Source organism: Melanostigma gelatinosum (assembly GCF_949748355.1).
Source record: "Melanostigma gelatinosum genome assembly, chromosome: 23".
Classification (NCBI taxonomy): Eukaryota; Metazoa; Chordata; class Actinopteri; order Perciformes; family Zoarcidae; genus Melanostigma; species Melanostigma gelatinosum.
Window position 1 is genome coordinate 7,951,557 of NC_136656.1, and position 22,087 is coordinate 7,973,643.

Here is a 22,087-nt window from a genome sequence, read left to right on the forward strand (position 1 = left end):
AAAAAAAATCGCTTCTCCTTCCTTGAAAACCAAATATTCCAGTCGTTGATTGTGTGTGGAGAATTGGGCCTCTAAAGTCTGAAATCTCTTGTTGAGATTCAGATATATTCCGGCCAGTGCGCTCAGTGGCCTTTCAGTGTCAACACTCCTGATGGTATTCTGCTTAACCTTAAGACAAAGTGTCAAATTAAGTCATCTCTATGCTGCATGTGACCTTTTCAAAAAAGAAAATTAACACATCCGTCTTAGCGGGTGCTACATTTAGGACACGACCCATCAAACTGTATTCTGCGAGTCATTCTGAAACAGCAGTAGCAGAGTTGCCCGTCTGCGAACTGACTGTGACTGTTAGACAGGCTGAAATCTTTATCCGCCTAAAACTGCATTTGGCATAGATTTCGGTGGCACTCGGGTCAATGAGTTGGAGATGTGCCATTTCACCATGTGTCAAATGTTTGTCGTGGGAGGATCTCCTAGTGAGGAAGTGACATGCATTTGCTTGCCTTAAATTTGCCATAAAATAATTTAAACAATCTAAAAAAAAAAATAGATTTTTTTTTACGATTTTTTAGATCCAAAAGAAAAATCCCCAAAACATTTTTAGATCCAAACTATTTTTTGGGGGATTTTTTTTGACAAAGTTTTTTTTTTTTAAACCACAAAAAAAATGTGCCTTAAATTTACCATAAAATTTAAACTTGCCATAAATGGACATATCCTTGTAGCAATTGTTAAAATGTCAACATAGCTGACAGGTTACAGGATTGAGCAAAGGGATTCCCAGGAAACGAGACATGCATGTGACCAGTGTAAGTTTATCCGATTTCTGTATATTTATCGAATTATCTGTTGATAACAGCCTGACTGTGAACTCTTTGCTTTCTTTACACAAAGTCAAAGTTTGGCTGCACTGCAATTCTGGGACCGGTGGTATTAAACTGAGCTTGCTGTTACCATAGTAACCACGGGCACCACCAAAGCAACCGGGAATGAAATCTTAAGGAGTTCAACTTCTAACCCGTAAACACGACGCAAAGCCGTAGGTAGTTATGTCGACCATACTTTCAGACAATTACACGTGTCCTACACCCTAGATCGTCCATCTCAAATGTAGTTATGGGGGTGATGGTAATTGGTCCATCAACAATAAAACGTGTCTGCAACCTTGAAGAACCTCTGAAGATGACAGAACTCCAAAGCCACCAGCTTTGTAACCGCGAGATGTGGAGAGAGAGAGAGAGAGGGAGACAGAGGGAGACAGAGAGAGCGAGAGAGCGAGAGAGAGAGCACCGGGCTGGGAGAAAATGAAGACAAAAGAGGATTGCCGGCCCATTTGTGTAAAGGTTAGGGCTAGGGTAATGAATACGCTGGCTATATGGAGCTCCCAATGTCTGCTTCCCTCCAGCTGCCTATAAGCTCATTTGGAGTGACACTGGAGTAATGTCAGTGTCAAAGCAATACGGGGAGAGGCAAAGAGAGAGAGAGAGAGAGAAGGAGGGAGGGAGGGAGAGAAGTGGTGGCGAAGAGTCCGCGTCCTCTACTTCTATAGATAATCCTTTCTGCCAGGATGAAAATTATCCTGCACTTATCCATAATTACTTTCCTCCTTCGGTTTCCATATCTCACAGAAGGTGCAACAAATTGATATACACAACAGTTATACTCTCACCTGCAGTATATATATCATATATATATACACACATATATATATACATATATACATACACATATATATATACATATATACATACACATATATACATACATATACACATACATATACACATACATATACATATATACATACATATACATATACATATACACATATATATACATACATATATACATATACATATACACATATATATACATACATATATACATATACATATATACATATATACATATACATATACACATATATATACATATATACATATACATATACACATATATACATATACATATATATACATATACATATATACATATATACATATACACATATACATATACATATATATACATATACATATATACATATATACATATATACATATATACATATACATATATACATATATACATATACATACATATATACACACATACATACATACATATATACATATACATATATACATATACACAAGGCTCATCATTTCATTTTGTTGTGCTTTTTACCGAAAAATTATTTTTTTAAAGAGGCTGATGTTTGCCCCTGTTTACACGTTTTATGCTAAGCTAATGTGCTCCTTGTGGTACTTCTTGATGCAGTCTTACCCGCAATGCGTTGACTTGACGGCCGTTTTGAAGAAAATCCCAGACACGAGGCCCAAGTTCATCCCACGAATCAGCGAGCTCTTTAAGCATAGCCAGGGCATTGAATGTGCCATTTGCCTGAAAAAACAAAACAAAAACAAAAAAAATATTCAATAATTTCACATCAATTTGAACCACAATAGTTATCTCACCTTTCTCTGACTGAGAGCATACCCACTGAGCCCCTTCTATTCGCCGTGAGCCAATCCCAACATGAAAGTACTCCACATCTCAGCTAATCCCCAGAGGAACTCATCACATTGTACTTACTAATACGCGCAGTTGGCCTGATCCTGTGCATGGACGATAATCAACTGTACAAACAAAACATTCATCTACTTTTCAAGTGCATGAAAAGTCCGTGTGCATGTATCCAAGTTACAGCTTTCTTACCTCTTTCACCATGAGGCGAACAGCCGGCGTATCAGGTGTGTAGAGGACTTTTCCTTGCAATAACTGCTTGAAGGTGCTCCAAATGTAGCGCAGACCAGGTGTGCCCTCCAGGGTGTCGACAAGAGTCTGACAAAAAGCATCTACAGAAGAGAAGACCGGAGGGGAGAAGAGTGGGAAAGTTAAGCCGAGACCAAGAAAACATCTCCAAGTTCCTGTGTGCAAACTGTCTGGTCTTTCTTGGGACAGGATGGAGGAGGAGAAACAAGCTGTTTGATCTGTAAGAAGTCATAGAATGTGCAGCACCCAGGAAGCAAACATGATAAATATTGCATATGTGCTTGAAATTCATATGTGGCTACCTTCCACACCAGAGTGAGCAAATATGAACACAGGAAGATGAAATTAAGGATACATCGTGGCCATTTCATATTTATAACTAAACCAGACATCATATAAAAAATTGCTTGGTGTGGTGGTATGGCATGGGAAATAATATGTGAATTAAACATTTTCCGAAATCAAAGTTTGCATGTATTTTCCCATGAATAGTGTTGAGAAATAAGACTGTACAAGCAGAAATAAGAAAATCGAAATACATCAACAGACTAAGCAAAAAACATCACTGACATCGATGCGTAAACACCGTGTTTAATGCCGAGTCAACACACTGCAACACGCACAGTGCCAGAGAAATGCTGAAGAAAGTAAACAAAATGAAATATTCCGTTTATTGCAGTTTATCGTAACTGAAGCCGTGTATTTACTATTCATGATAGAGGACTGAAAAACGAACAATGAGTTTGAACGCATTGAGTTCCGACACACAACATCGCAACTCTTTTTTTTCTTCTCGATGTGTTACTCATAAGAAAGCCTTCGTGACCGTTAAATGCTTGTTCTGGTTTTACTGCTGCACCCTTACATTGTCTTGTACTTCTATAAATTGTCTTTGCCCTCGATCTGTGTTGTTTAACATTTTGTTCAGGTCAAACGCAGGCATCGGGATCTGATTCGATCTGTTAAAACACACCTTTGATGCTCCTTCTATACATATGCAAGCATCTTCCTGGAAATGTCCGACCGCAGATTATAAATTGAAAAGCTCTCATGAAATGGATACTCTGTCAGATGCTGGTACTGAATTACACATCAGCGACCGCAGAGTAAAGTGGATGCTGTTACAGAATGTTTTGGGATGATTACACACACACACACACACACACATGCAGAGGAAAATAAGGAAAAGCTTCTATGGAGAAGAGGGAAAAAGTCAATATGCTCAGCGGCAGTACGATCATTACTAATTTAACTTATCTGCCAACGACAATACTGCCAGTTTGGGAGAGTGCTGAATAGGTTACATGAGGACCTGCACTGCAAGTAATGTAGCCTGGAGTACCCTGTGCCTGGATTGTCCCTTCCCCTTGTTTTTACTCAAAACATGTGACTCTCGCAGTGCTGTAGTACCCCCTTTGTCAAGACCGCAACCTCAATCCTCCATTTCTTTTCATCTCACCAGGGTGACCATTTCGCCCCATCAGAGAGATTTTAGCGGCCATTTTCAGTGCGATTAAATGTCAGCCTGTCTGTCTCCTGGCCATCTTTACCTGGTTGCGCCTGGGAGGTCTGTGCGCGGGCAGCTAATGGCCACCCCTTAGTCGGAGTCGGGCCAGCTGTTCCCTCTACAGACTGCACAGATGCTGCTTCTTGCAATCATAACACTTGAGAGAAAATGTGTGCGACCCTGCCCAGTAGCTCTCGGTTGTTAACGGGTCTCTTGTCAGTCCAAATTGCAGGATTGTTTTGGCATTTCAGAAAAGAGTGGACTTGTAATTAATTGGACATAATGCTCTACTATGCATGTCAATACCACTAACAGAAAGGGGCATAACGTTCTGATGGAATACGACGAGAAAAAGGACCGCTTAAGGAACTGAGAGACAATGAACATGAGCGGGCAGTGGAGACTAGTCTCTTCTCTGGATGTCTGGACCCGCTATTGATTGAAGCGATGCAGCAACTAAAGCAAGTGATGAAGAAGACCACGAGCTAGCGTACATAGATGTGAACGGAGCAGGATTTAAAGTGGTGTTCGAAGAAAAGTGCTTTGCAAGACCTCGAGGATACACGCAATGTGACAGAATCGCTGAATGTAGACTCTAGTTGTATGTTTACAAGGGAACTCGAAAGGGTACCGGATTAAACAATGCTTCATCAAGCCAACAAGGATGGGAGTCACAGCCAGAAGAAAAAGGAGAGAAATCCATAGGCGCCTCTTGTTACAGTATAGTTAAATGTCTGGGTGTAAGATAAGTGACAGGCACATTTCCATTTAACCCATCACCTAAAAGTGTAATTTCCTGCAATATAGAGTCTTCAATCATGACCAATAAAGCTGCTCTTTCACTGTAAAGCTCAGTTTATATTGCACTGTATATTAGAGTGTTTCCAACAGGATTTTGTGACACTGTGGTGGGTGGAACTCACACCCCTGGAAGAAAATTCTGTGCATTTGAAAGTTGAATTCATCAATCTGGTGCACAATTGAGAGCACAATTAAGAGGCTAGATCTCTGAATAACCGTACTGTGCGTACACAGTATGATAACTAATTGTACAAATATGTTCTGATGATGAGAATGAACAACAATGCAAATGGACCTTCAACAACGTACTCCAAGACCCAAGGAATAAAGAATTCTAGTCAATAGTGGAGCAGGAATATAGATGGCAGTGACAAATCTATACCACTCAAACATTTGTATCTTGGGAAAGATAGATCAGTTTTTGATATTGTGTGTGCTAAAGGGAGTATCAGATTACAGAGGTTAGCCATTCTCCAGAGCTGTGAGCTGTGTAGTTCTTTTTGACAACAGAGCTTCACTTTTTTTATTTTTTTTTATCCATAAAACAGCAGTCGGAATAGAACAAGAGAATCTGTTCTTCACACCACTTTTAGCCACAGTCAAATAATTGCTTGGAGCCTCAAGTCAGCCCCTCAACTTACCTGGCAAATTTAATCAATTTGAGTTGCACCCTAGAGATGGGCTCGGTTCAGCACTACGGCGAGAATTGTCGACAATGCTGGAACACACACTGTCTCGCACATGCAATCACATGCGCAGGCAGGGACGTGCGCATGCCCACACACACACACACACACACACACCTAAAAGGGTATTACTCTGGTTTCACTATGCTTATATTTCAGGTGTTTCAAGCAATGCAGAATCAGAGGCACACAGGCATGTACGCCGAATGTGACACGTCAGTCTAAAGTGAACTACACCGTCTACGACATCAAATCGAGGAGCACTTATTTCTTACAAGCAGTACGAATCAAGTACCATCGTGCAGCATTCCAACAGAAAGTCAAATAAGCTTGAATAAATGTCATTGAAGTCACTCTCTCACAAGAGACGGAGAGGAGCCGCTTTGACGTTCAGTCGTATGAGACGAGCCTCTCTCGCGCCACGCAATTCAAGAATTCTGCCTTTCCCGGCTCCAGTGTATACATATTAAAAGGGATGTGCTTAAAAGGAGAAATAAAGGGTACCAATTACTGATCGTGCAAAGTGACGCCGATGGCAAATACTCAGAGGATGACAGCATGAGTCCCGAGATAATTAGGGGATGTTATGAACAGTGTCGGGGAACATCACACCAGTGAAGATGGGACAATGCTAAATGAAAGACCATTTTTGACGGATCAACAGAGGACGTGTTCATTTGAAAGGTTGATGCTTGGTTTGGGTACAAAACACATTCAGGTCAAGAACTCTGAAAAACGGTTTGAGATCAAGTCAAATCACCAGTTCCAGAGGGATGCTGTAGTGCCTTAACTCGAATACTCAATATGCTGCCAAATATTGTCCAATTTAACAACAGCGAGGAAAACAACCTCTAGAGTGAGCCGTGCGTGTCAGAGTCTACATTTACCGAATCATCGTTTTTGCTAATTTCTCCAGCAAATGCATACATGGAAGCGTTTACCATTGCAGAGCCATGTAACCACTTCTTATTCTTGTTCATCTGTTGGGCAAATACAAAAGAAAAAATGGTAATAACTTGAAATTACTGTCGAACAGATACCGCCCCAACAATTCTGTATAATGACTCAGACGTTTTCCTTTGCCGTCAACGATTAATTGGGAAGGGAACACTGCTGAGCCATTAACACAACCCCTGTGTTGGCCTTTATTGCTGCTCCTCCGCTATTCCTTCGAGTGTACTTTTACATGTATAAAGGAGTTGTAATTGGCCATTATGCCGACGCGCTGCATATCTTAGATTCATTTAACTGTACATAGACGAACGGAACCAAATGCCTTGGCAAATCCAAAACAGCGATTAGCAGGCTAACAGAGATGTTATTATAGTGCTTATTTTCTATGGGTGATACAATTGCTAATTTGAACTGGCACAAGCATGCAATTCCACTTTGTGGCGTGACTTTATTCCCAGGACATAAGGGCTTCTTATTAAAATCTAATTGTGTGCAGTTGTCTCCAAAGAACAGGCATTTAATGAAACAGCAATGCTTGGTCTCCAATGAGCGTGAGCCTGCAAGAAGTTGCAGCGAAGATCTAATTCTCAAGGATTTGATGGAACAAACCAACACGTCTCCACCAACACATACAATGGTTGTGCTACTCTTATGTCATTGCACAGCACCAGAAGGAAATTATTCATATAACCTTTTTGGAAAGAGTTTGATCATTTCTTTGACAGCGTTAACAATCATTCCATATTTTTAAATATATGGAAAATGTTTCTATTCAACTGTAATACCTCGGCAGATAATTTAACACTTTTCTATTTCATTGTATATACTGTGCATTTTTGTTTTATCTTATATTTTCTATATTCTGATATTTAAATTTGTCATACTCTGTTATTCTATTGTATATATTGTGCATTTTTTAATACTTAATATTTTGGTTACTCTGTTACTTTGCTTTTTGGTGCGTAACATACAAATTTCCCCCTGGGGATGAATAAAGTACCTATCTATCTATCTATCTATCTAGCTAATGTGTCGCTGAAGAAACCATCATCTTTACATTTGATTATTACTTTGGGATTTACTTGGGAATTATTAATACACTTAAAGCAAACAGAAATGTGTATCCCCTTGTGGAAAAAGTTACCACCCCTTTAATGATGAAAAATAGAAACAGGTGCACTTAAACAGGTGCAAATGATAAAAAAAAGTTTGTTAGTCTTAAAAGGTCCCCCCATAAATCAAGATCAGAAACATGGTCAGGACTCGTTTTAAATTTCCAGGTGTGTGATAATCCTACGGGCTCTTCAAGTCCCAAATAAATTGAAAAAAACAGACTAATTATGTACCAGCAATAACTCAAATTTGATCGACATGGTAGCTCAGGAAGGTCTGCCAGACAACAGCTGGGTGAGGAACAAGACTTCAGAAAGATCACCCGTACTCATTTGTGAAGCATCATACAGACGTTTGGGGATAACTTTCTGCCTCAGGCCCCGACCAGAAGGCCTCAGTCCAGCTTGTATCACATGCATCGCTTGAGGACTTTTTTTCAGCTGATTAAATGACACATCTCACATTGTGAGGCAGTAATGGTGAAACACCTTGTCTAATTTTAATGGGGACAAAAATTGGTCAGCATTTAGGTCGCCAGTACTGTCCCTGACCATCAGTTTACACTACAAGCAACACAGTCAACAAGTAACCTTTACAATGTGCCTTTTTACTTTCATATCAAGTCCTTAACCACTGTACAAATGTGTGCATCAGAAAGAAAATCTTTGATGCAGTAATGCCAGCAAAGTGTGTTCTGGGTTAGATCAAAGCATGATTCACATCAGTACTTGACTTTATCTGCCATCCACAAATGCGTATAGAATATATCTTCCCTCTTTCAGTCATTGAACCCTTGCAGCCATAAGAACGCTCATTCAAAACCATGCTGAAGGTGGGCGGCGCGGCGTGGATGTTCAAAGCAGTGCGAATGCGCCACAGGTTCTTCAAATGTGGCTACCTGATACACACCTCTCACAAGTAGCAGCAGGCTAAAGCTGTGGAGGATACCATGTTCATGCGCTGCTATTATCAGCCGTATGGGAGACAACAACATCAGTGGGATGCACCGGACATTTTAAAGGCAATACTGAACTCCATCGTGAAAATCAGTATTGGAGTCAGCTTTACTGAACAGGTATGAGAACACTCACCAGGAAGTTTGCTCTCATTGTACATACACAGAAAAACAAATACAGCTAAAAACAAGGACGACAAGGTTGAATAAGAGTAAAAACAATCATTTAGCTGTTGTGTACATACCAGTCGGTGAAAGAAGATAAATCTACAATTATCATTAAAAACAATACAAGGAAAAACAACATACACGTGCTAACAATATGGCTGCCATGGTTGTGTAAACCACCCTTGCTCAATAGCACAAAATACCAGTTTAGAACTCAAAAAAGTGTTTTCGTGAAACCATCTGTGCTCTGTGGGAAGTTTGGGTTGCCATATGTTCTTATTTAGGATGTTATATACTCGCACCTTGGGCCTCTGCACTACCCAGACAACATCATCAATTTCCACTTAGGATTCGTTGCTCTGAACTTTTCTCTCCATTAAGAAAACACCATTATGCCAATGTGGGGAGTGAGCGCACAGCTTTTAAATGGAAGGAGAGGGGAGCTGATTTGATCGGCTACGATTGGTGCCAGCCCCCCGACACAGCTGGCAGTAATGTATTCCCAATTAAACCCAGTTTCCAGATCTGGCACAGGTGCCAACTGTGCCACAGGTGCGTCCTGTGCACAGTCGTTGACGGCACTGTGTACCATGCACCTCTTATTTATGGTAAGAGGAACCATTGTTTTGACAGTGAAAACTTGGGTTTGCACTGAATCTGTCAGTGCAGAGTGCTTAATCCAATACAATTATCTTTTGTCTTTGTCTATAAGAAACACGTCTGACCCCCCCCCAAACTGCCGAAGAACTTTGATTTGATAAGTCATGATTAATGCCATCCTCTGCCACCTACCGATCAAGCATAACTCCCAGTCCACCCAACACAGTTATGCCTTACGCCTCTGGTTTCCACATTACCAAAAGTCTGCTCATACTGTGCATCACTGGCTTTCAGAAAAAATAAAAAAATGTCCATTTGCTGGCTACAATAACTATATACAGTACCATAAAGCTAAAATGTAGATAGAAGATTAAGACATGTGTGACAACTCTGCTTTGTAAAGGAGTTTGCTGCAGCACTTACCGGAACCGTTGGTCGTAATGGAGACATTCGCCTTGTTATCCATCCGTCGAGGTGAGCGTAAACTGATGGCAGGCTGCTTTCCACAAAGTAGCATGTTGATACTGCCAATCATGTCCTTTTGGAAATCCAAAGAACCAGCAGCCTTAAAGACCATGGAGTTCTGCAATCTGGCTATCTGAATACAAGAATGTAATGCTGGTGAATTCTTTAAAATACAGAAAGATATGCCATCATAAGAGTAACAATATGTATTCCAGGTCAGGTGACACGGTAGCAACACTAACCTCCTCAATCACTGGTAATGCATCTCGAGTGGTTTTCCCAATCAGTGCGACTGTGTCTGTTGCATTCAGATCCAGAGCTGAAGGGACCTAAAGTCGGGCGGACAGTTGGGTTTCAGAACAACACTGTAGCTACCAAATGAATGGCAAAAAAACTGACAATGTTATAATCCAATGTATGAATTAATGCTCGCCATTTTTAAAACCATTACTCCATACCCTAGGTAAATAATACCAGCTCCATTTCAGCCTTTCCACTGAAGACATATATGTTGGCAATACGCGCACTAATTCGACTGGAAAATTGTATCCCAACATCATCATCATCTCTGGCACTGGTTAATAAAAACTACATTAAAATGACAAGTGTTACTGTGTGTTACAGTGACATTCTGAAGGTACACAGCATGAGTCCAATTACTAGAACTAAATGGCATGCCCTTTTAACCGTTGTCATTTCCATGCATCAAGTGCCAAGTAAAGGCTGCACTAGGAGGGCCTGCATTGTCTTTCAGCAAATACAATGACGAAGCTTAGAAACGTTTCCAAGACAAAATCAGGAATCTGCGAGAGGTAGAAAGAAGGCTTTTTTTTAAATAAATCTTTCACAAATAGAAGCCCATTCAAGCACATCTTGGACAACAGCCTGGCTATTGATCGAGTCTCGAGGACATTCATTAAGGATCAGTTTTGGTGTGTGTGTGTGTGTGTGTGTGTGTGTGTGTGAAGAGCAGACATTAAGGAGATCAAGCCAGAAAGTGCAGGCGTGAGTCGCAGATCATTTTCAGCTAAACAGCAGAAAAATCACAGCTCGATGGAAGAGTTTTGAGCAGTGTCTCATTCGGAGGTAGATACAATGGCACTTGTTAAACTCAACTTCTAATGCACTTTGTAACAGTTGAATACATCAATGGTTTCTTTTGATAACCAGGTGATTCGAAAAAGTAATTCAACAAGAATTATATCACCATTACATATTTTGAATGGTTACAATTTTTTTTGAGTTAATGAACTGCAAAGGAGATTATGCATCAAAGACGGACAGAAAAACACACTTTTGAATGACCTGAGAGCCACATACCGGTACATTCAAATGTATTTTTGTTGACAGTCTGCCCTGTGCATTGTGCGCCGAAATGATTCCCAGAAAACCAAACAGAGTCGTAGAACCACTATCTAAATCACCCTCTGCCACTCACTACCTCAGTGATAGACCCAGACTTCTTCCCTCGTCCTGTTCTTTATATTGTTGTTGTTGCTATCACAATCACTCAGCAGCGTCACGCTTTAAGTGTGAAGGCTTGATGTTCTTTTCCATCCATTTGCTTGCGGCGCTGAAGAGCCTGTCCGCCATATCTTGTCTGGGCTTTCTGTTTCCTGCATCTGAAAATGCCTGTGGGCTTAAATTGTTCAAATGCTCTCTCCTACGAACTTCCTTCCTGATCACTTATTTATTGGATTTGCTGTCCCACGTATTTTCTCAAAAAGATAAGCTCAAAGAAAAGTGCAGGCTTTCACCACCCCAAAGGGAACTCACGAGATTTAAAAGAATTCAACAAAACATTGGTTCTAATAGGTAATTCCCACCTGATTGCATTCTAGCAAAACGACTGGAAGACACTTGGGTGCATATGACAATGACCATTGTAAATGCTTCGACCCGACGGGACAGAAACTGATTTCACACTCAAAATAAAAGAAACAAAAACTCCAATTAACATAATGGCGGAGTAATAACGTGCTGCCTGTAGGTTTTGCCTCAAAGTGGATGCATTAGCAAGTTTTACCTTTTAATTTCTTCATCTCTCTAAGTCACAGAGCAAGACAAGCATAACATTTAACTTTTAAATTGGTGACTCAATTGGATGTCACGGAAAATCATTGCCTTTGAAATCGATTTACCGCCAGCCATGCGGGAGATTCACAGTTCGACCAGACAATGAACTCCACATACTTTTGAACAGTATTAAGGTTTGGAGTTTCATCTTACTGTACATAGTTGATAGAATACCCATGCTGAAAATGACCTTGTGCAGCGACGTTTACCGTTTCTTATTTATCTCTCAATTTAGGGTGAGTATCTATCACAACCCCCAAAGCCACAAGAAGGCTCAGCAGGGAATTTTGGCACACAAAAAACATTTCTCTGGCATTTCATTTTCGCTAAGGCTTCCGCTTCACAATATAACTGAACACAATGTGAGATGAACGCAGCACTCGATTGTTCGGGCGGGCGCTGCCAATGACTCTGCAGGTGTTGAGACAACATGACCAAAAAGAAAACGTGAGAAAGTCAAGACGTCCACTTTCTTCGTGGAAGCTAATTAGCCTAGCCTGCTTGGTTCAAATTCTACCAGTGGAACAGAATCGCAACTGGACAATGGGTCACACCAAATGCATGTTGTAAAAGGATTGTTGCAAAAACTAATGTCAATCAAATCTACGTTAAACACACACAATACCATCCAAGGGATTGATGAATTCAATGATGAATCCCAGAAATCAATGGAAACTGACAAAAGAACAAATTCTTAAGGAAATGTATTTATGTTGTCCGAAGGCCACGCGGGGGGCAATGCCGTGCTCCAGTCAGTAGTGCACAATGGGAGCACACAGTGCATCTCCTAGCAACACCGGCTCTTAAAAGTAAGTCTTGGGAAATGCCTTCCAAGAGACCTGAATGGAAGATGCAGTTTCCACAAAAATGTTGGAAAAACCACACACAATAGCTTCAGTATCTTCAGTTTGACTTCAGAAATGCCTGACGTAGGGTTCACATGCATTCATAGAGACGCACAATAGCTTCAAATTGACCAGACAGTGCAATCTGTAAGCATGACCTGTATTACTACAGTGTCCAAATGCATTCCCTCTTAAACTTTTATCAAAATGAGACTGATTATGTCCGAGTTACGATGCAAAACTCGCAAGTCTCATCGACATCATACCAGACCAGTTGTGAGGTTTCTTCTCGGTATGAAGGACAGCTCACCTCAGAAAGGACTTTCCGGGTATCCAGGTTTTGCAGGAGTACTTGCTGGGCATTAATCAGCTGCTGTGGATCGCGGGAGCAGCTGACATTTTGAAAAGCCTCCCTTTCAGCTCGGCTGCTAAATTGGATATACTCGTCCAGATCTGTCCCCTCGCACAGGATGCTCTTCAGGTTGCCTGGCCTCGGGATGCCCGTCATCTGAAAAATGAACACGAACTTTGGTAGAAGTTGACTAACGAGAGAACTTTACATCTGAGCATATTCATTGTGTGTCTACACGTGTGACACGACACTCGATCAATGTTTTTCGAACCTTGTGCAGGCAGACAGTGTGCTAAATCACACTTCAAAATCAGATATAAATTAGCGTTTTGTCTACAATCAAGCCTTATTTTTCTTTGCTCATCCTTGAGTTAAGACCGATATCGTGCACAAACACCCACAAGTTCACCTGAAACAACAGTAAAAATGTGACGGACACAAATATCACCACCTCACACACACACACACACACACACACACACACACAGATGCACATACACACAGATATTTTGTATCACACTAGACGGTATACAATGGCTGCAAGAAAGACAGGATGCACAGACAGAAGATAAGAGAATGGCTTATGAACTGCACTCGCAATGTTGACTTTCTGGGCACATGGTACATTTTGCAACAGAGCCCAATGCAACCATGAGAATGCCTCATACTGTACACAGTAGGGCTCTTTGCACTGTATTTAAGCATCCTTGTCACTGACAGTGAAGCAAAATGACCTTCTTGCAGCTCAATTGGTATTACTTGATACATATGGTGGTGTCAATTGGGGAGCATTTAGAGGCAAGACATTGTTATTGCGAGTTCATTTCATTCCAAGTTACCGACTGCAGCCAGCTTCAAACAACGTTTTTTTATCAAGCAAATGCTGGAGTTTGCTTTGATTCCCGAGGCAGTTCTTGGCTGTGATATTTTACATTTAAAATGCTCAAGCACAACACTCTTGGCACATGTGGTCTTCTGAATATGTTGGCTAACACTTAAATTGCTATATTTACAGGAGGAGGTGGAAAATCATGTTTCAAAGCAGCTGGGATTCCTATTGGAGACAGTTTGCCGCTTCATCATGCGAGCAGCGTAGCAAAATGATACTCACTGGATTGAGTTTAATCGCAGCATTCAGGAGGCTTTGGACCACCGTTGGTGGCAGCGACAGGTTGTCTTTCAGATGAGCAGAGAACGTTTCATTGTCTCTGAGAACACTCCGCAGGATCACTGGTTGAGCTTCAACATAAAAGATGGAAGATCATTACGAAACAATAGGAAATATAGTGTACAGCAGCGCAGTTGATGTTTACGTGTGTGATGCGGACAACTGGTAAGCGATGGAAAACTTAAAAGGGAAATATATGTGCTTCCTTTTAACTCGAATCCTGTTTTCACAGTTTAAGCCGTCAATCCTCCTTACTCGCCATCTGCACTGCAGTCTTTCTGTCTCTGCTCTCCCTTGCTTGGCTGCCCTCCTGCGTTTTATTTCCACACCACTGTTCACAAATATGGGTCAATGTAGAAAGATGCGTGAGGCTTGTGTCATTTGCCCTCATGGACACCTATTCCAACCACGGAGGAGTGGCTGCTGTGTAACCGATAGGACAGCAGCCCTTCCAGTGCAATGGAAGGGCTGGTCTAACAAATGCACTGGAGGGTTTATTCTGTTGACAGGAAAAGGTTAAAGCAAAAGTCCATGTCTTCAATATCCCTGCATTGCAGTTGCTGAGTATATATTCTCCTAAATGACTTGAACAATGGCCAAATAAGACCTCAAACAAAAAGAAAACCCTTACTTTCTAGACGACTGCTGCAACTAAATTCTTCATTGGTGCAAGTAGCACTTGAGTTGAATCAAGTTGTTGCTTAACATGTACCAGATTGTCCACCAGACATTTTCCTCTAAAATAGCTGCCGACAGATCGTCAGGTTTTAAATAAGACAGCTTAAAAAACAATTGACTGCTACTTGTTACCCCCCCTCACAATGTCTTAACACAGCAGGGATCCCACTAAAGTAACTTCACACACCCATGCACAAACTGCATCTATTCAACACGCGTTTCCTCCTCTCTGGGACTCCTGTGTTGTGCTGTTGAGATAATGAAGGGCTTACGCGATTCAATTAAATTCGTGTGATACACGCAGCTCATTCAACTGTCACGGTGACGGGAGGAAGTGACTTTTTCTGGGTTGTGCAAGGTTCAATTAAGATAAATGTTTTGTAAAAATAAAAATCAGTTTTGTCTCGAGTTAATTATGCTGTTTGATGCAACCAACTAAAACACATGTTGGTATGCCCCTCGTGGCTGCGGGAGCATCAGGGGGGGGGGGTTAGATTATGGGGAAGAAAAACAAGCTCTGGGCTCTTCCTGAACACTGTTGCCTTTCTGATTGAAATGACCACCTGAGTCTTTTAATCAACCCATGGTAAAAACTGAAAAAGAGGACAACACAATCACTTATGCCATCCGAGTCTTTTGATCGTACTCCATTCCCCATGCTTGTTCGTGACCTTTTGTGCTCTTGCCTCCCGACAGTGAATCCCATTAATTATGCCCAGGCTTAGATCTGTGATGGATTTAATCTTGTATATTACAAGCCAGCGACCCCAAAATGCAAATGGCCCTCAAGCCGTTTGTTGAACAGCAGACCCCCCCCCCCTTGTCTCTTTGCAAATTAGGTGCCGTATGCAAATCTGAATATCATCAGAGTAAATGAGTCTAATGCAAAGCAGCAACTTATCAAGACAAACGATCTGTCAGTCTGCACAGCAAATTGCATCATAAATAATCATGCGCTATTGTTTTTGAGGGATAAAGGGGAATAACAAATCCTCCAACTTGTCATCCACATGAAGGGGATACTTTCCTTGATGGAGAGTACTTAACAAAGACATAGAGTGATTGTTGCTGAGGCGCTATTTTTCTATGCTTTTTACTTTTGGAACCATCAGCAGCAATACAACTAGTATATCAAGAAACAGCAATGTCTGTGATGATCCTGTTGCTTTTCACTTGGTGCGTTCATGACTAGTGCCATTGTTTTAAGGTCAGTGGATCAAGAACTTCTCTTACCAGCACCAGGGTTAGCCTGAGACAGGACTGAATCCCACCGGTCGAGGTCATCTGCCAGCAACTGTGCCTTGCTGAGAATAGATCTGTTCACTAGGAGGGTTTGCAGCTCTATCAACATCCCGGCAACTCTAGTTTACCAGAAAGACAAAACAAAAAAAGATCACAAACTGCCTGTAAATGTCACGTCTTAGACGTAATCTGAAATCACGACCAAAACATTCAGTTTCATCCTAATGTACGCGAATCTGAGAAGACAAGACAGAAAAGGGCACACTGCGGTACGTACATGGAGTTGTTGAAGTTGTTGACTTGGCCTGGCGTCTCCCCCGGCGTTGGGTAGTTCAAACAGGGATTGTCGATGTTGCATATCATACCTTGAAGCCAGGGAAGCACGCCAGCCGACGGCATGGCTTTATTTGGGTAGTGGCCTACAGGAATATAGATGAATACTTAGCCAGCTGCATTGTTCACACATTGTTATTTTGATGAATAGATGCAGCGCTATCACGAGGTTAGTATGTTTTGATGTTCTGTCCAGATCATATTTTTGCATTTTGATATATACCTTCGCCTTTGAGATCTGAGTTATTATGGAAATGCGCGTTAAGAACTGAGGAGTGGTTCCGCAGCTTTATAGGACTTGTGAAATAGAGTTAAACATTACAACTCTTCTTGTTCTTACATTGGCCTTTATAAATAGGATCATTGGTGGACCGCACCCACACCAGTATGATGAAGAGAAACAGAGGCCATACCACTTCAACGACCAGCCGCACCTGCACAAAAGAGAAAGCCGACTCATTTTCATGTTTCATGTTTCATGTTTATGAAATACATCTTTGGACCCTGTTGTGGCTCACAGCATTTGCATTATATTTTCATAAGTGAAATGTGACATCACTCAAAACGTCAAAGCAAATCTAAAAGCAAAGGTGAGTGGACATTTCATTGAGTCGCTGCCATTGAGACACCATTGATGATTGACTAAAATGACCTCATGAGGCTGTGTGTATCCATAGTCCACAAGCCATAGTCCATATGTTACGCTGTTCGTCTTGCTTTTGCTCTAAGCACTTACTGGATTGAGAGAGAAACCTCAGCTTATCACACACTCCCCATCATCTCCTCCACACATTTAATCCTCTTCTGGATGAAGAATTCCAACCGCTCGCTTGCTTTAAAACAACCACTTCAATACCTGTCAGCAGGGAGCCCCCCATGTGACACGCCAGGCTTTTTATTTCAACCTCTGGGGGATGGGTGAAGAGAGAAACCAACAAAGCACAAATTGATGACCTCAAGGCTTTACCTCTTCACTGGGTTGTTTCTCATTTTTTTCTACTCAGTTGGCCTTGGGGGGGGGGGGGGGTATTCTAGAGGCAAAGTACCAGGACCTTACAGTTATGAGGTATACACACACACACACAGATCCAGACTTCCACATTTACCACGCCTGCATGCTTATTTCTACCACTGTTGTTACTGTGGAAACACCAAAGTAGTTCAGTTCCTTCATACATAAGTCAAGGTAACGCAGACCTCTGAAAGCTAGAGTCACTTCATAATTCTGCATCAAACAGTAGATGACTTCCAGTGAGTTATTACAACGCTGCAGCTCATCCTTCCTCGAGTCTTCAACCCAGCACCCCCTGCCATCTCGGCTTTTACGCATCCCCAGACACACAACATCGCTCAACATCCCCCCTCCCTCCAGCCCTGCACTCACCCACCGAGCCCCCTCCCGCTAACCTGGTCGGCCTGCACGCTCAACCCTTTCAGCATCTCTGCTGGAGTGACTTGCCTCGAGTGGAATCAACTTGCAGTGAGCCAACCACCGTGCTCCTGCGACGGTAACATGTTCGGACATTTTATCTGATGACGCACATTGGCACAAATAACAAGAGAAGACATCGACGCTGACGTCGTCTTCATAATTAAACTGGAGGGCCGACAGAGGTGAGGAAACACAAAAAGTGAAAGAGGAATAGAAATACAGGGTGGGGGTTGGAGATATATTGATATTGTTTTGTATCGGCATATAGTGGATCAGGTTTATCATTTTGCGGAAAAAGGCAGAAAATAAAAATTGCATACATTTCAAAGAAACTTGAAAGATTCTTGAAATTCTGCCCTTCAATTCCTTACCGTCCAGGTGTCAGAGAGGATGTAGTTCTGCTGAGAGGGTGAATTGTCATCATGTCTTTCAAAGAAAAGGCACGGAGAGGGAACACAGAGATCATGGGGACTTTCCCAATGTCTGGCTCCCCAGGCATTTGCCATCGGGCACCAGTGTCTTTGTGAATAGATAATCGCCTCCTATGAAATTATGTGAAATACTGGACCATAAAATCTGCTTAATGCCCGTTATAAAATCTTAAAATGCTTGGTGAGGCATTCATATAATTGGTCATTAACCTCCACCAGCCCTCCAGAAGCACCATTGTCCTTGCTAACTCCCACTGGCTTTGTCTAATGCCAATATTTCATGTTAACATTGGCCAAATATCCTACGTTCCAAGCACAAAACCACCACTGTCCCCTTGAATAGTCTAGCGGGAAACCAGGAAACCAACCAGTTTCTTTCTGCCGGTTGACAAAATGAACAAGGGGAATGTCTCACAGATTTTGCAGAAAATTGCAAATGACTTTGCCTTGAGTTATTCCAAGAAAGTATGAACTTTGATGAAAGCAGATGTGGTTTTTGTGAAGATGCCTTTTGTTCTACTCTGGCAACGGGCGCGCTTGCTGGGCTCAAACCCCGAACAAAACAAGTGGGTGGATGTAACTCCTATCATCACTGCAACAATGCAAATCAAAGAGCACACTGCAGCTCTTTGTAACAGCTATATCTGCCTCAGAATGACACGTAAGACGAACCAGATTCCTTGAAATGCGGTTGCGACACATTGTGCAACTGTTATCTTCCCCCAGCATGTGACCTCTTGGCCATTGTTGGGGACATAAGAGGCAATAAAATCCACCATATATCACTGGGTGATCATGTGTAGGCTAGTGTTTGTTACATGAATAAGGAAGTAATGACTCGGGTTCAGGGAACTAGCCAGGGCAAAGGGACAATGACTCAGAGACTTACGCCTCCCCTGCAGCAGCTGTTATGTGGCGTAATATTCATGCTCTGTGTAAAAGTAGTCATGACAAAAACACCAGTTCAAAACGATATATTGACAAGCAAGCGTATGAATCGCACAAAACAAAAAACGTCTCTGCCGTGCGCCGGCCTTAAAGTGTGAAAGATGAAAGCAGGTCAGATTCAGCTGAAGTTGAGCGGCACAGATACTGAAATTGCACTGGGGAAAAAGTTGCATGTAAAGTGACAGCAGTGGAAATGTCAGGTGGACTATTTCAGCTTTCATCCGACGAGTAAATATGAACCGCCCGGTAACTGTTCGGCAACATTTTAAACTGCAGTGACACCAACACTTTGGACAGCAATGCTGAGGAAAAGCTGTGGCAGTGAGCTTGCGAGAGGAGCCAGAAAGAGCGTTTGCCCTTCAAACTAAGCATTTAAACAGTCGTCACTCCGAATCCTGTTCCATTAGGCCACAGAGGGGCTTCGTTAGAACTCAAACACAGGCAATGTGACATAACGTGCACAAGAGAAACATCTCCAAAAATTGAAGGTGACACTCCGAATTGGTCGGCATTAAGGTAAGATTGTTCTTGTTCTCTAGTGGGAGAGTTAAAGGCAGCTTACTTCTATAGGAGACAATTTTGGTAGTAAATCCCTCCCATTACCTTCCCCTCTCATGAATAACTTAGTTAACCTTGATAAAACAATCTTGGGACCGTATTCCTCGCTTTCCCTCCATTGTTGACCAATTTTAGCAGATCTACGTTGATTTGCAGAAGGGGGGGGGGGGGGGTTGGTGAGCGGGAGTTGTACCTTTTGTCTCTTCCGGAGAGTGAAGTTCTTCCACAGGAGCAGAGTGAACTGCGTCAGGAGACACATTACGGCTTATCCTGGCAATATCCTGCCAAAGCGTCGCTATGGAAACTGGCCCACTTAATAAACCCTGGAGGGAATAAAAGGCAGAGTTTGGTTTTAATACAGAGGAGCAATGCATCTTGGGGGAGTGCCACTAATCATTCACTTCCCCAGGCCATGGGGCTTATGGTGCAGCACCTGTTCTAAGAATTATTATCACCTACACTCAGCACATCCCAGGACGGGGCAATGTCTCACGTGGAGGTTGCGAAGTTTGGATCTACGGCATCGGAACCTTTTTTTTTTTTTTAAAAGCTGATGGTTGTTTTACTTAATGTACTGCATATAGAAATGATTCGGTCAAACCTAACAACTCTTTTCCTCTTTTTGGTGACCAGAGCAAAATAAAAGACAAAAGCTTCACGGGCAACTGCCAAAGATTGCTGTAAAAAATATTGATTGCAGGTTTTACGACCCACTGAACACTGATTGCACAGATAATAAACAAATAGATCTGCTGTGGCATTTCTACACAGCTACATCAAGTATGACCTTTATAAAAGCAAATCCACAACTGACAGTGTCTCCTTTGACTACAGTCCCTTCATTGGCCTGCCACGAGGTCCCATTCGTTACCACGGGCATGTTAGTCGTCTTTAAGCCGAATTACACAAGTGAGAGTTTGAACAATTTACAGTCTGCGTTTAAAATGTGTTCCAGTAAAGCATCTTTTCTGTAAACGAAGCTTTCACCCATGGTTAGGATTGTTCATATCATGTGATGTAATATATGGAACTACATTCTCCTACTACAGCTTGTAGAATAATCTATACAAAGATCCATGTTGTAGTTTTTTTCCTCGGGAGGCCGCTGTGTTTTTACACATCATTTAGTACGTATTGTGTTCTATTGTTTTGTGATTCTGTATGTCTGCTACCTTCACCAGGTCTCTCTTAAAGCATGTTACCTGGCTGTGTTTGAAACATGCTGCAAAAGCACTTCAACGGTCGCTCTGTGGAGACTTCTAAGAATTAAGTACGTGTGCAAGGTGAGTCGGGGGGTGGGGATGGGCTTTTTTAGCCCAAGGGTAGTCCTGACAAAGCGCCACCTTTTAACGCTCCATTTCCTCTTTCTGTACAGCTTCCATCTTCCCTCTGTGTGTTTACATTATTTACTGCTACGAGATGGACGTTTTATTTACCGTCATGGGAAAGTTGAGGCTTCCTCACTTTCCAAATGGCAAAAATAAGTGCTCTAATGGGCAGTTCAATAACCTATGACACAATATTGGTGAGATGTAACAGGCGAACATAGATTTATATAGAAGTATAATCAAAAGATAGTGTATGAATTATATAACGAAATGTTTAATCAATATGTAACGAATGTGTAATGCATAGAATGATTTAACAAATGTAATAAGTGTTTAACAAATGTCTTGTGTAACCAGAGCTGCGATAGAAGTGTTTGTCAGGATGACTTGGCAGAAAATAGGAACCAGATGTTGAGGGTGGGGTTAGGAGAAGACTGTTGCAAGAGATGAGTCATAGAGGCATGATACAGGATGAAGCCTGGACATGTCCGGACATGTTTGAACCCAACGCCCTCTCCAGAGGGTGGGGGGATGAGATCATGTATTGAACAGGAGGGGGCTGACAGCCCAAAAGTGTTATAAAAGAAGTGACTTGCAAACGGCAAACTGGGATTTCAACACGGGTGCCGTCCAAGTGCACCGATGAGGAGATACGGACGATCATAACTGATG

The 22,087-nt window shown here is 41.9% G+C and overlaps 1 protein-coding gene across 1 annotated transcript in view; it reads right to left on the reverse strand.

The window, feature by feature from the left end:
• The window catches only part of LOC306796813 (phospholipid-transporting ATPase ABCA1), a gene marked incomplete at both ends in the record, with an annotated part of 107,205 nt that extends 86,859 nt beyond the window's left edge, over positions 1 to 20,346 (reverse strand). The window contains 10 exons of the mRNA XM_079295880.1: positions 2,287 to 2,403; positions 2,719 to 2,858; positions 9,983 to 10,153; positions 10,263 to 10,353; positions 13,256 to 13,453; positions 14,409 to 14,536; positions 16,377 to 16,504; positions 16,663 to 16,804; positions 17,059 to 17,152; positions 20,281 to 20,346. Coding sequence (XP_079152006.1) covers positions 2,287 to 2,403; positions 2,719 to 2,858; positions 9,983 to 10,153; positions 10,263 to 10,353; positions 13,256 to 13,453; positions 14,409 to 14,536; positions 16,377 to 16,504; positions 16,663 to 16,804; positions 17,059 to 17,152; positions 20,281 to 20,346 — 1,275 coding nt within the window. The remainder of the gene's footprint in view (positions 1 to 2,286; positions 2,404 to 2,718; positions 2,859 to 9,982; positions 10,154 to 10,262; positions 10,354 to 13,255; positions 13,454 to 14,408; positions 14,537 to 16,376; positions 16,505 to 16,662; positions 16,805 to 17,058; positions 17,153 to 20,280) is intronic.
• Positions 20,347 to 22,087: the final 1,741 nt, after the last annotated feature.